This window comes from Stegodyphus dumicola, chromosome 1, assembly GCF_044657685.1.
Source record: "Stegodyphus dumicola isolate Sdum_Otavi_A_Nest chromosome 1, ASM4465768v1".
NCBI classification, from domain to species: Eukaryota; Metazoa; Arthropoda; class Arachnida; order Araneae; family Eresidae; genus Stegodyphus; species Stegodyphus dumicola.
In genome coordinates, this window is record NC_140768.1 from 246,088,884 (window position 1) to 246,105,220 (window position 16,337).

At 31.7% G+C, this 16,337-nt stretch overlaps 1 protein-coding gene across 2 annotated transcripts in view; it reads left to right on the forward strand.

Moving 5' to 3' along the window:
• The first annotated feature begins 9,471 nt into the window (after positions 1 to 9,471).
• The window catches only part of LOC118180008 (acyl-coenzyme A diphosphatase NUDT19-like), a 34,357-nt gene continuing 27,491 nt past the window's right edge, over positions 9,472 to 16,337 (forward strand). The window contains exon 1 of one of the 2 annotated variants that reach the window (XM_035349162.2): positions 9,472 to 9,627. Coding sequence is in view for 1 of the 2 variants with exons in the window: in XM_035349161.2 (XP_035205052.1) it covers positions 9,803 to 9,911 (109 nt within the window). In the remaining variant the exon portion in view is untranslated. Of the gene's footprint in view, positions 9,628 to 9,753; positions 9,912 to 16,337 lie in introns of those variants that run through there. The other variant, XM_035349161.2, reaches the window with a different exon arrangement.

Consider the following 16,337-nt stretch of genomic DNA (forward strand, 5'->3'; position numbering starts at 1 on the left):
TGTAAATCATCCTTCACAAACAAGACATGATTGCATTATAATAAGTGTTGAGGACAGAATTAAATATATTGGTGAAGATATATTTTTATGTATTAATTTTAAAAATATAAGAGATTCTTTAAGGCAGAAAAAAATGTTTCATTTATTTTGTAATAGGTTTTTTGAATCGAAATGTTATGAAGATTATAAAAATGCACTAATATAAGTACAGCTATTCTATTTAAATTTCTGTCTTTGGTTGATGTTATGAGTATTTTTTTTTTCATTATGTTTTTTTTAATAGAAATATATTGAAATTTTAGTTTTAATTTTAAAGCAAACATGTATATCAAATATCAGTAAATGGATATTGTTGTTAATTTGATATTAACTAATGAAAGAAAATTCTAAGTATATTTTATGTATAATACAGAAACTTGTTCTTTGGAAATAAATAAATGTATTTAAATAGAAAAGCTTCTTGGTGAAATGAATGTATTTTTATTTTTTATAACAATTTTTTTAAGTATTGTATGTTTACAGTGCAGTATATGCTTCAAGTGATTCATTCGTGTTGAAAATTTAAGAGTTTATGAAGCGATTATTCGCTGAACTTATGTGATATATTTGTAAGGTTTCTTGAATACGAGTAATCTGAAGAGATATTTGAAATCTCATGAAAGAAACATCAGATGTAGTGTATGTCCTAAGAAATTTAAGTTTGTAGTTTGAAAAGTCGCCTTAGAATTTTGTAGTGAATAATCGCAAGTTCTTTTCATGTAAAAAGGATATGAAAACTTATAAAGTTACTTTTAAGAGTAAATCGTGATAAAAAATATTTAGTGAGCATAAGAATTTAAAACAATATGAAACTTTACATCGTATTGAAAGTTCGGACATTTTTTCAAGTAAAACAGAATTTGAAGAATATCTCACGAAACTTTTTTTTTTTTAAATGTTGCCGGTGTCAAAAGATACAGAAATATGCTGATGATGATGTTTTGAAACAGCATGATACTTCTCTTCTTATAAATTGCATCCATTGTTTACAAGTGTTTAAAAGAAAAAGTGATCTCTTACACCACATTCGAATGCGACATGATTTGATGCGAATCTTACAAAAACGAAGAAACGTTGACATCGTTAATACAGCAAGTCTTCTAAAATCGCAAGTCTTAATAGTATGTTCGCAATTGAATCGATTTGCTAGAACATAGAAAATGATCATGTCTTAGATGTACTTCTTGAACATATAAAATTGTAGTTAGTAGGGAAAAAATGAGTTATGATGTAGTTTTACACTGAGTTATGATATCGGTGTTTGAAATGGTAATCAATAGTTACATTTAAAATGTGTCGTGAGTGTGAAAATGCAGAAATAAAAGAGCTTTGGCGAATTTAATAAACGTGGTTCAATGTGGTTGATGGAAAAATTTGTTCCATGTGAATTAAATAGTGTAAGATATGAACCTCTTTCTCTCAATAGTTAATTATTCAATTGTAAGACAATTAAACTTTAAATATATATGCATATAGTATATGTAATGATTAATATTACATTGATTAATGTAAATAACTGATGATATGTGTATTAACATAGTGAATGTTCGCTTTTATGAAGTTCTAAGCATTACTTTAAATACCATTCATAAAACTTTTATCTCATATATACAAACATGACAATATCTATTGAGTTTTCGTTTATTCTTTGGAATGTATGAAAGTTTAAATATTTTTTTTTTAATTTAATGTAGATTGGAGTAAAATATCTGTATCTTTCTTCACTTCAATCGGTAATATCTGTATGCTGGTAAAGGTATGTATGTTCGTAAGAATTATACTGTGTCACATTTTTGACAATCTTCTTTCATTCATATTAGCTAATAAGAGAATTATTGAAGTTAGTAAAGTAATGAAAATCAACGTTATTGAAAGAAAACTCTAAAAGCATTTACATTTCCAGAAATATATCAAAGTTCCTTTTCTTAAAAACAGCAGGTGTATCGTAGTTTTTATTTCTATTTCATTAAAAGCTGAACTTGTAAAATAAAAATTTTCTATTAGTGTAAGGTAAACAAAAAGAAAATCAAGAGACAATCCGTATCATGAATGAAATTCAAGTCTTAAATCGGATTAAAAAGAAATATTCTGAATCTAAATGTTTATGCCTATTTAGCACAAAATGCGTTTATTTGTGTTATAAATTTAACTAAAACCATTCTTATAACAGTATGTTGCCTTTAAACTGGGTAAAAGTGTTAAGTATATTTTCTGATGGTATTGATATACTTGTCAAAGAAGTTCTAGAAACCTCAAATGTCGAAAGAGCATATGATAAGAATCTCCTTTCCTATCGCTACGTCAGATACAGGTTAAGGGGTGGCTTGAATGGATAAAGGTAATGTTTGTGCAAAAATATAGTAGTTCTATTTTGAAATGAGAAATAATTCGCTTTTTGTCAATTAAGGAAACTTGTGGTATTATTAAACAGAATGTCAGTGAAAGACATTGCGTTTGCATAGTGAATTATGAAGGTACTGAAAGGTAGTAAAGAAGGTGAATGAAAGAATTAATTTGAACAAATAAGGTAAGGCTATCATTAAAAGAAAAAACTGTTTAAAAGATGTATGTTAGAATTAAAAGTAAGATGTTAAAATTTAAAAAGATGTAACAGAGTAAAACCAAAGAATACTGGTAATTCCCATCTGGAAAACAGTAATTTGAGTACGATATTGAAAAAGTTGATTTTAAGAATTTCTTTATGCATGTGATGCAAAACAATTGCTAGTTTAGCATGAGTGCTGACATAGATGCAATTAGTGCAGGAAAAATAGTAAAATTAGTATAGTTAGTGTCTCTAAAACATGAAAAAATAATAGTGTGAGCAGTGTAAATTCATTTGAAGTACTGAAATATGACATAGACTAAATATCAGAAAATGTAAGAAATATTTTGGTATGTGTGGATGAAACACTGAACGTGGTTGTAAAATTAGAAATGAAAATTATCAACACACTTAAAGGTAATCGGGATTTAAAACTAAATATGATGTTAGAAACTTTGAAGACCATAAAACTATATGAGAAAGAAATACATTTAGATATAAATGGTATTAAACTGTAAAGTTGTGAATGGAAATTTCTGAGTAAAACCTGTAGATGATCTATTATGATCGAGGAATAAAACAAGTATTATAAAAATTGTAAGGAAATATTTGAATATGGAGTAAATGAAAACAATCCATATCGTTAAAATGAATAAAAAGGGATAAAATGTTGGAATTACGAGTGATGAGACAGAAATAAAAACATTATAATAAATAAGTTAAGCTAGAATTAAGAAATATAAACACAGAAGGGAAATCATGAACGTAAGAAAAGCAATTAACAGTTATAGACTTAAGTTTTTTTAAAAAAAATATTCGGTAATGTAAGGAAGATATTGTTAAACACGTGAAAGAAATTAGAAATTCTGTAGAAAATTTAGTAAAACAACTAAGATCATAAAAAATAAACGTTTCTTTTTAAATACAATTTCATACCACTAAGTTAAAGTGTATATAGAATACTAGAATGGTTTTAAAAAAGTAAATGAAGTTAAAATTCAGAATATATTGAACATTATAACATTAAAAAAAGTGTGAAATTGCATCTAAAATTAAGTAATGTAACAAATAAACAGCACGTGCGGGAACGTTTGTGAAATATAACGTATAAGTTAAAAATCAGGTATTCTGAAATTTATGAAAGGTATGAAAAAAAATAGTATGTGGAAATTAAATAAAATATTACAAATAAACTAGAAACGTTAAGTATTTAAAAAAATATGACAGTAAATGAATATGTTATTATGAAACAGAAAACCTGAGAAATAAGTTAAAGTTTCATGAAAAACTAGAAAGGATAAAAGTATCAGAATAAATTGATGAGTCGATTCAAATTCCATTTTCTTAAATAGGCTTTTTTACCTAAATCTGAATGTATCCCGTCAGCTTAGTGGTTAAAATCTTCAAACTACTCAGCTGGTGAGATATTTTGTTTCAGGGATCAATCCTATATTTTGAATCATAGAACATTTAAAAAAAAAGAAACTTCTAAAATAAATTATTTTCTTTTTTCGTCCCTAGAGGACGCCATGACCCCGTTGCCAATTAAAAAAAACTAACTTTAAATGAAAAGCAGGAGGTCTACAACTCAATCAGCAATCTAAAAACACCTCAACTCCACTCGAAACTACGCCTCCTAGTGTGATGACGTTCCCTTTGGCCCCGCCTTCTGTGGGACGTCGTTGGCCACGCCCACACCCCACACCGCGTGTCGGTGAACCCGCATTTTCTATCTACTTATTAGCTACTTAAATCGTACATGCGATACACGCGTACTTTTCAGCTTTGCGATCACTGCACTAAGCAATCCATACGATACGCTAATGAAAAATAGAATCATCCTTAGAAATATGGTCATTTTAAAATTAATAAGCGTAGGTATAATGAAGACAATACTCGAATTTTATTTTAGAAAACTAAACCACGAAATTCTTTTCCTCGCTTGACTTCGGTAAAGTTATCAATTCTTATATACAGGGTGATCAGCGAATAAGCCCTGATTTCAAAATTAAATATCTCTACAACAGAGATCGATAGAATTATGCGGTAAACTGCACGTTCATTAGCAAAACTGTAAAAAATGGTGTACAAAAGTTTAGAAAATTTAGTTACGAAAATAGTTAACAGATGGCGCTCTGCGCTGAAAACTCTTTCTCTGAAAGGAGTTAAAAAAAAATAAAGTGAAGAAGCCTTTGCAATCAAAATACAATTTTTTCAAACTGTTCACCGTTCGAAACAATGAGGTGACATAAACGAACAATGAAATTTGACATCACGTCTTGCAATGTCTCAACGGAAATGGAATCACATGCAACATCAATCAACGATTCAAGCTCATCTAGAGTAGCGGGATTGTTTCGATAGATAGTGTCTTTCAATGCGCCCAACAGAAAGAAGTCACAAGGACTCAGATCGGGAGAATATAGAGGCCAAGCTATTCCTGCGTCAGTAAATTGCGGATAATCTAACGCAATTACTCTATTTCCAAAGTAGGCATGAAGAAAGCGAAAAACTTTATCTGTTCGATGTGGTCGAGCCCCATCTTGCATGAACCAGTCGATACCTGATCGATCCTCCAACGCTAGTTGAGTGCTGACAAATTGTTCCAAAATTGTAACGAAACGTTCAGTAGTTATCGTTTCTCGTACGAAAAATGGTCCGATAATGCCTCTGGCGCATACCGCAGCCCATGCAGTAACTTTAGGCGAATGCAGTGCTTTCTCTTCACACAAATGAGGATTTTAGGTACCCCAAAATCTCCAGTTTTGTTTATTAACGATTCCATTCAAATGAAAATGTGCCTCCTCTGTGAACCAGATGCAGCTCACATCAAATCTGTCTTTTCGATCATTGTTAGAATCTGATTCGCAAAGTCAACCCTTTGTTGCACAGCTTTCATGGGTATGGCCTGATAACTTTGGATTTTGTATGGAAACAGCCGTAGGCTATTTTTAAATAGTTTTTTGTGTGCCCGTGTACTTCAAACCTGTCTCTGATGCAATCCGGCGGATGCTTTTCCTAAGATTTTGCTGAACAAATATAGAAACTTTGGTTGGATTTTCAGGAGTGACTATAGTTTGCTTAGGCCCAACATTTCCCTTTCGATCATCAGCCACGCTGCCAGTCCGTTCAAATTTCGCGAAGAGGATGCGAATGGTTTTCTCATCGGGTCCAACTAGAACATTGAATCGATTTTGAAAACTGCGACGTGTTGCCGTAGGACTGGGTTCTAATTGGTGAAATTCCAGAACCAAAAAACACGTTGTTCAATGGAATACATTATTTCACTTTCTACGCAAGCCATTTTTCACTAGCCAAGAGTCGTACTGATCCTTTTCGAATTCAAAGCACATTTTTAAAGGCTATTGACAGGTCATTGCGATTAAAGCGCCATCTGTTAACGATTTTCGTAACTAAATTTTCTAAACTTTTATACACCATTTTTACAGTTTTGCTAATAAACGTACAGTTTACCACATAATTCTACCGATCTTTGTTGTAGAGATATTTAATTTTGAAATCAGGGCTTATTCGCTGATCACCCTGTATATATAAAAGTAGAAAGATAACATGAACAAGAGAGACCTTAGTGGGATAGTTACACTATTTTTACATTTAATAGGTTTTAAAATTATTTGATCAAGTTATTTACGCTTGATTTTATTTTAAATTAATTTTTCTATAAAAATTACATATAGCGATACTTATTTACACTCTAGTCTTTTAATCTTCCTGTACGATAGATGCTACAAACGCACAGGATGCTTTAAAATTCTAAAAATGATAAGGTAGTAAATTAAATTTCTTTAAGGCTATCCTCATTGATCCAAATCTGTTAGTTTGAGTTAACGATTTGAATTATACTGAAGTGCGAACGAATTAGGGATACTAAGTGAAGAACGTGTTGGGCCTCTTCTAGCTTTTATAACGGCTGCCACACGACGAGGCATGATTCAGCAAGTTTGCGTAAGGTTATACGAAAATGGCTTTCAAACATCAGAAAGAGCTGTCGCTGTTTTAGGAAGGGTCACTAGTGTTGCATGATATGCTTTCACACCTTTCTCCAAAACATCCTAAAGGTGCTTAATAGGATTTAAGCAAGGGTTTCTAGATGGCCAATTTAGGACAGAGAAGTCAGAGGAATGATCATCCAACCAAGACCTCTGAGAGGTGTAGTTAGTTATCTTGCTAGAATACTCCATTTCCGTTGATTGACAGAACGAAATAAATAGATTTAGGTGATCGCCCAGCAAATCTACCTACCGCATAGCATTGAAGGAAGTTGGTACAAGTACTAAAGATCTCAAACACTGCCAAGAGAAAATACCCCAGACTATGATCGAGCCATGACCTTATACAGTTCCCACCTGGTACGCAGAATCCATGGCTTCATGAGCCTGACGCAATATTCTCAGCCTCCCGTCAGCGTTAAGCAGACGGAATCGAAGAAATTCATCACTCTGTGCTACTCGTTTCCAGTCCGCTAGATTTCATTCTCTGTGTTCTTCTGACCAGGCAAGACGTGCAGCCTGATGGCGTGCATTGAGCAATGATACTCTGGTGGGAACTGGAGAACTGATTCAGCTTGGGTGTTGAGCTAATATTTGGCTTCGCCGGCTACGTACAATACGGCCGAGTCATCTCACACCAGGCTTGTTCAAGGCTAATTGTCCTTTGCAGTTTGCCCAATCGCTAGTTTTTTTTCTCCCAACAATCCGTGAATTCTCGGTATACTCTTGACACTGTCGACTTTGAAAATACTAACTCTCTGACGATTTCGGTAACTGAATGACCCATGCGTCAAGCGCCTACTATTTGTCCACGATCGAAGGCTTCTGGAAATCAGAAGTTTTAGCCATACTGGCAACTGAAATAACTGATTAACAACAACCACAGCACTAGCTATATATGCAGTTACCACATCACATGACCATAAATGCGGGGTGGCGCTACTATTTTAATCAGTTACTGTTTTCTCTAATTTTTCCTTCTCTTTCGTTTAGTCTTTTATTTAGTAGCCCAAAAGGGGCTTATTATGGGATTTTGCATTGGTTCCCTATAAACGGCGTTTCAAATTGTAGTCACCAAATATTACTACCCTGTATTATATTTTAAAAAATTGAATAATGAGGAAACCGCATGTATATATGTATGTTCTTCGAATTGTGAAAAAATGGCAGTACCTAGAGCCATCGAATTTTGAATAACGTAATGCTCCAATGCACCTGCCGTAACGCAGTTCTTCACCTGAACATGAGGCAACTGGAAGCCCGAAATTTTAATCTCATATTAATTTTATTATTTATTTCATATTTTCTATTAACAGATTCAACGATCTGAAAGCAAGCAGTGGCAACACTGCTTGGAATGAAATATTTTTACCTCCAACGCGCGATATTTGCCATTCGGAAAAATATAAGATATTTATCTTTCAATTTTAATTAATGAACTTGACTCTATGAAATTAATGTGTTGCCGCGGCCGGAAATAAAATACTTTTATCCTCCACTCGCCAGCGTGTTGCCATTCAGTAAACCTTAAATACTTTCAAATTTAATCTGGGAGGCTACTGAGTAAACGATTTAAAAGCAATAAACTGAATTCTTAAGAATATTTTTTCTACTCTTTAGTATAATTTATTTAAATAAACATGTATTAAAATCATGAGATGTCTAATTAGAAATATTCAATATTTTTATGTAATTACACTAACTGGACTCATTAAAATCATTATGTACTTCTTTTTTATGATAACTATTTTAGCCGGCTGGCTGCGCAAGCAACTAGTTTTTAAAGAAATAATATAGCGAATAAAAAATATGTATGGCAGCCTCTAGCACTATCAGGAACTCGAAAGATATGTTGTTTTTAAATATTTTGGGATTTTGCTGTTGAATTGAATTTTATGTGGCGTGAGTGATATTTAGTAAATAAGTTAATACATAAATAGTTAAAATTGTTAGCCATCTTACTAAAAAAACTGAATATTGATATGATGAACTGAGAAAAGACTCTCATAATATAGAATTGTATGCCAACCCTAAGCACTGCATTGGGAATTCTAAACATATGCAACTTTTAGTGATTCTGTTGTTGAACTGTATATAGTGCAGGTGGGAAGAAAATGGTGTTTAATAATAAAGTTTAAAAAAAAAAAAAAGAGTTAGCAGGAATGAGTGCAAGAACAGACTGGTGGACTGCGAGCGTAAAAAACCTTAAAAATCACTTTTAGGGACTGTTAAAATTCGAAACCTATCAGATTCTTTTTAATTAAATTAAATTTTGTTTTCTTTTGTTCTCCCTCTGGACCCCCACTTCCGGTTAATTTAAACGGTAAAATTTCAGCAGTATATCTCAGAATAATTTGCTTCTCAAAACAAAAGGATTGCTCTCCAAATGCGTGGAATTTTTCTGCAAAACTAGTCTATTATCAGTTTAGAATTTATCACAGGGCCAATTTATGGAATTTTACTTAAATTCCCTCCACAGACAGAATTAACTAAAAGCTGGGGAGTATGGGGTACATTTTTAACACTTTACGTGGAATTTTATCCATTTATTAGAAAAAAAAAAAAAAAACGGGAGTACTTAGAGACATTTATATGCAAAACGACTGTCGCAAATTTTAATTATTTAAGAAATTTTACTGTATAAAAATACGAATTCTGCTTAATTTATTAAAAAATATAGCAAATAAGAAATTGCCCGGTTTTCCCTACTTTTAAACTACATCAGAACGTTTGCGTTCATCCCTACTCGCATTTATCACCGCGCGCTCCGACGGAAGACGAAGATGTTCCTAACTAAAACAAACCAGTTTCCCCGCGGCTCCACACGCTAATAAGTATGTGACCTACTAGCACTCCTCTTTCGGCCTTGACCAAGCTATATTCCGATTGCTCTGTCAACCAATGCAGACGCAGCGAAGGAAAGTTTGTCATCAGCAGCTTGCTGCTTAAAATATTCCCTTCGTCCCTTTCACCGATTAGTTGCTTACTAGCTTCCATCAGTGTCGGAACACGCAAGGCTCCGGAAAATACCAGGTAAAATTCCATCCTGTATTTTACTTGCGGTTTAAAGCAGCAATGTCACATTTCATTCCAATATTATTCACTAGATGGCGCTTCTCCCATTCATGTGGATGTGTACTATCTACGTATTCGAGAAAACATGCTTTTTGGCGTAGTAGGGTAATAAGACTGATGTGTCCAACCGGAGATGTTTAGAGTTTTAAAACACGTAATTGATAACGGAAGTAATCACAAGTTGAAAACTAATAATTTTACACTCAAATTTTTAAATAATGCGATAAGACTTTTATCTGATAGTGAGTAAAAATTGTATGACGTGTTTCTCTAACTGCATTATTTCATTAAATTTATAACTTTTTATTTGTAATTTTTTTATTCAGAATGATATAATATATTCTTTTGCAAGTTCACTTGTGAGACTGAGTGCTCTTTAGTTTTGAATCAACTATTATTGTTATTGTATTCTTATTAGCAGTTGTGTTATATATTCTTAAAAAACGTTAACAAATACTTTTGTGAGACTGTTAAAATTTGAAACCTATCAGATTTTTTTTTTTAATTAAATTAAATTTTGTTCTCTCTCTGGACCGCTCTTCCGGTTAGTTTAAGCAGTAAAATTTCAGCAATATATCTCAGAATAATTTGCTTCTCAAAACAGAAATCACTTTCCAAATGCATGGAATTTTTCTTGTTATATATATTTATTATGGTTAATTATTATTATGTATATTTATTATATTATTATTAACAGGTGATACAAAAAATTAAATTTTAGGTTCACTTTTTTTAGTAAATTAATTAGATAAATTTTAAGGGAAAAAATGGATAATTAGAGCGTTAAATGTGTTAAAAGTAAAATTTAGTTTTTATCTTCTCAATTACATATATAGTTTCCACATGCAAGGGGAATCTGATGTCCTTAAGAAATTTTTCCTTGATATGTAATATTGAATGGTCCCTTCTTCAAAGCTAGAAATTGTGTATTTTAGAGCTATAAAAACAGTTAAATTGTAAGCTAGAAATGTATATTTAATTTAAGTGATAAATAATTGCTGTCTTTCATATGTAGTCAGTTTCTGCTCCTGTCCTCTTCTTCCCTCCCATAATGTGATAGAGTGGTTAAACTGCATGCTGTGGCTTTACCGCTACTAGGAGAGAACACTCACTATATATTTAATTTAAGGCTAGATAATATTTATTTTTAAACTTATTTCAAAATTCACTGTGACATTACTAAGGCTGTTCGTACATTTTTTAGACTATTTTCATTGTATTTACAGAAATATTTTACTTCAAATTTTTGTGTTTTAAATCTTTTTTTATATAACCCTTATTCTTCACTATCTTTCTGTATTGTAATTTCCAAGACACTAAAGCTTTTTTTAGTAGTGGAAGAGGTATTTTATTCCATTCCTCTTGAACAGGTTTCCAAAGTCCAAGGTGGGTTGTAGGTTGGCATCTGGACAATCTGCTGTTTAAAAGTCCAGAAGTGTAAAAATCCGTGGATGATACATCAGGAGATTTAGTAGAGATATGAATGAAGGCTATGGCCTTGATAGACGTTTCTTGTTCCATTTTTTTTTCCAGAAAATTAACAGTAGATTTTGACGTGCAGCTGCTTGCTTTGTCTTGATGCAGTTCTATCCATTGGTGGCACTGTGGGTAAAGAGAAAGTATTTCTTATTTGAAAAAAAATATGTTCTTGATAATATGTGGGACTGACTGTAACAGCTTTCTGCACTCTCTTTAATTTTAATTTGTCATTATATCAAAACCCTCAACAATCATAAATCCCTTTGAAAAACTTTCCTTAGATTCTTTGAACCATGTTCTAAGAATTTTTCTTCTCTTTGATGGTGATAAATGGATTTCATTTAATTGCAGTCATTTAAATATACCTAAGATTCATCTGTTGTGACATTCTTCCGAATAATTGTTTCTCATAGAGAATGCTTCTTTTGGCGATATGTGATGGGAAAAAATGATGCACATTACCCCGCCCCCCCTTTTTTCCCCTTTCTTTTAAGATTCAAATGAGCACTAATCATTTTATTTGCAGTTGGCACTGAGTATTTTATTGATTATGTGACTGTCCTTTTAAACTTCAAAGATTTCCTTTTAACATTAAAGGTCTTACTTTTGCAACATTCAAAACATTCCATTTTTTTCCTTTAATAATTTTTCTCCTTGAAGCTAAACTTTGGCATGTTTTTCCTTTCTTATTGACAATATTATCTATCGTTACTTTAAATACCGAAAAATCACAGCATTTATTAATAATGAAATACAAATGATTTTCAGCGAAAAGAGCACAAACATAGCCTTCCATGTATTTCTTCTTTAAAAGCACCATTTTGCCTGCAAACAGAATTGTCAAACAGCAGACGATAATTTATACTTTCAAAAATATAGTTGTATATATATATATATGTTGTATGATCTTAAATTCATTTAGTGCGAAAACAAGTTACTACTACTTGCGCAATTGCTGCAAAGTAAGTTAATAATTTATTTACTAAATTATGTTGATTAATTGATTATATTATCTCCTAAGTTTAATGATAGTAGGATTATCTTAAAAGAGTAAATCCATACTAGTAACTTATATTTTGAAAGATGTGTTGAAGTAACTTGAAAGTAAAATGTTTTAACGAGGACTGAAATTAAATCATGAATAACAAAATTTCAATTGTAAAAGGAATAAATTAAAGGCAAGAATTAAATTAAATGCATGTAATCATTGTCGTTGATTAGAAATTAGTTGACTTTTCAAGGGGGACAAACCAACTCCTGTTTACTACGTTCTTTCTAGTGGGGAGTGAGCAAAGTGTTCTCTTCGTGTCTGACTCAGAAGTGTAGTGTTTCTGAGTCAGACACAAAGAGAACACTTTGCTCACTCCCCACTAGAAAGAACGTAAGTTAATTAATACTTTTTCTGGCCTTTATATCTTCATGTACATTCACTTTTCTTATTATATTTTTTTATTTTTATATTATTTTTTATTTGTTTTTACAAAGTTATATTTTTTTATTTTTTATTTGTTTTTACAAAGTTTGCATTATTTATCTTATATTTTGTAATTTTCTAATGTTTATTTCAACTACTTTGAATTCTATTTCATAATGACAATTTCCAATGTTTAATTTTTACAAATAATATTGAACTCAAATGCATAACACGAGGGTGTTGGGAAGCGGTTACTTGAGCATTATCGAAATTTACTGCAGAAATTGCTTTTCACTCAAAATAGAATTGGCTAAAATGCTTAATAGGAATAAGTTCTTTGATTATCAGCATTGGTTCATAATCCCTTCTATTCACGGAAATATTTGGCCTGACTTGAATTGCCAGTTTGGCTTAGCCTTATTGCTTGAGTAAAGACGAAACACCTTCATATTTATTTATAAATTATTGTTCATTGAATGGGAGTTGGTTTGTTCCCCAAGTCAACTAATTTCCGATCAACGACAATGATTACATGCATTTAATTTATTCCTTTTACAATTGAAATTTTGTTATTCATGATTTAATTTCAGTCCCCGTTAAAACATTTTACTTTCAAGTTACTTTAACACATCTTTCAAAATATAACTTGCTAGTATGGATTTACTCTTTTAAGATAATCCTACTATTATTAAACTTAGGAGATAAACTAATCAATTAATCAATATAATTTAGTAAATAAATTATAATTATATATATCTATATATCGCAAAGCAGCCTAAAAAATGTGCGGACAGTCCTTGTGTCTTCAGCCAGAATGTTGAAGCATGACTGAAAATTAAACCAAGATGCTTTTAAAGGACATAATTCAACAGATTTTTAATTTTTGAGCTTTCTTGGAAAATATATTAAAAATGATAGATCTTATTCTTCTTAAATGGGCATTTGCAAAAAATATAAAAATAGAAGGATAAGACACTTTAAAGCTACATAATAAAAAAAACGCCTGTTTAGTAACTTATGATTTTGAGATTTTTTTTTTTTTTTTTTTTTTTTGAATGATAGTAACAGAATAAGTGCTTAAATTAAAGATGAATTTAGTAACTTGGTTTGTGTAATTAGAATCTGAAAATGAAAAAATTTCACTGTTATATTGGTGCTAGTTTAGTTTTTCACACTCTGAGCAATCTAGAAAAGTTCTTTATAAATCAGTGAATAAAAGTACCTGCAATGCTTTATAAAAGGGAAGTAATAATATTTTAAGTCGTCTGAGGAATTATAAAAGTGTCTTTGGAAAACAGAAGCTGCTAGTTAGAGATTTTGATGTCATCTGCTAGCACAAATAGGTAAAATGCTATACAATTTTTTCATTCCAAGTAAAAGAAGAAAAAGTAAGTAGAGCTGTTCTTGGATATTTTCTGTTATTCAAAATAATGTATAAGTTACTGTTCAAAAGTTTGTGTGAATACCATAAAAATGAAACTCTGATTTTTCAGTTTGTTCTGCAATCAAAAAGCAAAGTCACATAAGCGTAATAGTAAAAGGAAGTCCCTTCCCCTTAAAAGAATATAATGCACATTGAAAAATTGAATTCAGGTAACTACATTTTAAAATTATTATACATCCAAGAAGAATTGTAGATGGTTTGGTTTTTATGAAAGTTTTAAGTAGATAACCATCATGTGCTTTGTTGTAATACACTGGTGAAAAATTATTGAGAACGGATCACAAATGGCTATATAGTGCATAAAAAAGTAAGTGTGGTTGGATGGCAAGTGAAATAAAATAATGCCAAAATACTAGGACATAACAATAAAGATAATTTATTATTCTCAGAAACCCAGGCTGCTATGGACATTTTGTACTGAATATGTGAAAGTGAAAAAAATGCAGTTACTATCCACAGGATCTCTTGTGTAAGATGTCAGTATGCGCTATGATCACTATGAAGTGTGATGCAAGATTCCAAACATCGTGTCATGCTTTGAAAAATATTATCCTGTATCTGTTGGGCTAATTTATCACATCTCTCTGTCAGTGCATGGATGAGGGTGTCCTTGTTTATTGGAGAGGGCATTGTGGACCAGCAAGAATCCCCCAAAGCATTCCAAACCTTTTCAATGGGCTTCAGATCTGGAGAATGTTCTGGCCATACGAGGAGCTGAATATCCTCATTTTCTAGACACACCTTGACAGCGATTGTTTGGTGATATGTTGCATTGTCGTCCATGAAAAAAATTTATCACCAACAGTACCATGGAACATTCAAGCATGAGACAGCAAAAGATCATTAATATATCATTGACAGTCATAGTCCCAGCTAGAACTACTCAACATCTATTTTAAAAGCATTATTAATGATTTTGAGCTTTTACCTTTAATAGATATGTATGTGTTGCAATTGCATGTTTCTCTACTCAAAGCATATACAGTCAAAAGTCGTTAATCCGGACTCGTCGGGACTTCGGCGATTCCGGATTATCGATTTTTCCAGATTATAGATCATCAGTTTAAATCTCGTAAGATGGCATGCAGAAATTCTAAAATTAAAAATATGAAACCGTAATTTATGAAATAAAGAACAATTATGATCTAAAGGGTATCAAAATCTGCAAAAAGAAAAAGCTTAATATTTATTTGTTTACTTTATTAAACATTTCTTTCAATGTAAGTTGTTTAAGTTTTGCTTCGTTTCATGTGATAATACTTTCTCTTTAATTCTATTAAACAGACATAATTTCTTGTTCAGTTACAAAGTTCCGCTGTTCAAGTCCTATAATTGCTGTGTCGAGAACACCGACTAATTTGTCAATCGAAATTTTTTCGTTTTCAATAACCTCTGTCACTTTTCTTCGCTATCGGAAGCGAATTATAATGACGAGGAACTTGTTTTAAATCATATCAAAGACGGAGCATATCGAGATGAAATACTACATTTGGTAAAGAAATTATAAGCCAAATAAAATAAAAACATCTGCGCTGAAGATAAGGATAGTGTTGACAGATCAACTTCCAATTCATTACGTCGCAGCGTTCCCCCCGCCGAGCAGCGTGAAATTGATAAACAGATTTCGGATTTCAAAACATACTTTCGCTTTAGATCCTTTACATATTAACAAATATATATCGGAAATTCTATTTGATATAATCGAAAGTTTAAGCTTACTTTTATAAAATTGCTCTTACAGTCTGCAAAAAATAATAAGCCGGATCCAATTCGAAAATTAAGGAACAACGCAATTATCAACATTAACTGAAATAGATAATTAGATAATTTTAGCTTATACGTCCATCATACATAAAACGCGCACGCGAAAACGTATTCTGCACTTGCGCACACTCATATGCGCAGTCGTAAAAGGTCTTACGCGCACGCGCAAACGCCTATGCGCATGTGTCAACGCGGCGCATGCGCAGAAAGTTTTTAGTTTTGAGGTCCGGATTATAGATCATTCCGAATTATGGGTGTCCGAATTAACGACTTTTGACTGTATTTTATACCTTAGAATTTTTAATGCATCTTAGGTGCAGTTTAATTTCAGTATTTTAGTCGGTTTTGTACTTATTTTGCCTAAACGGATAAGTTATTGATGTTTGATGTACGTAGTATTTTTTGCTTATTTATTGTATATTTGGCAAAGCATACAAAGATTACCTGCTTAAAAGAACTTTTTAAGGAAAATTATCTCTTATTCCCATTGCCTATAGAAAATATCATATAGATGCTCATGCAGCCATCGTATTTGCTGACATTTTAATTTAGGTTGAATTATTAGTA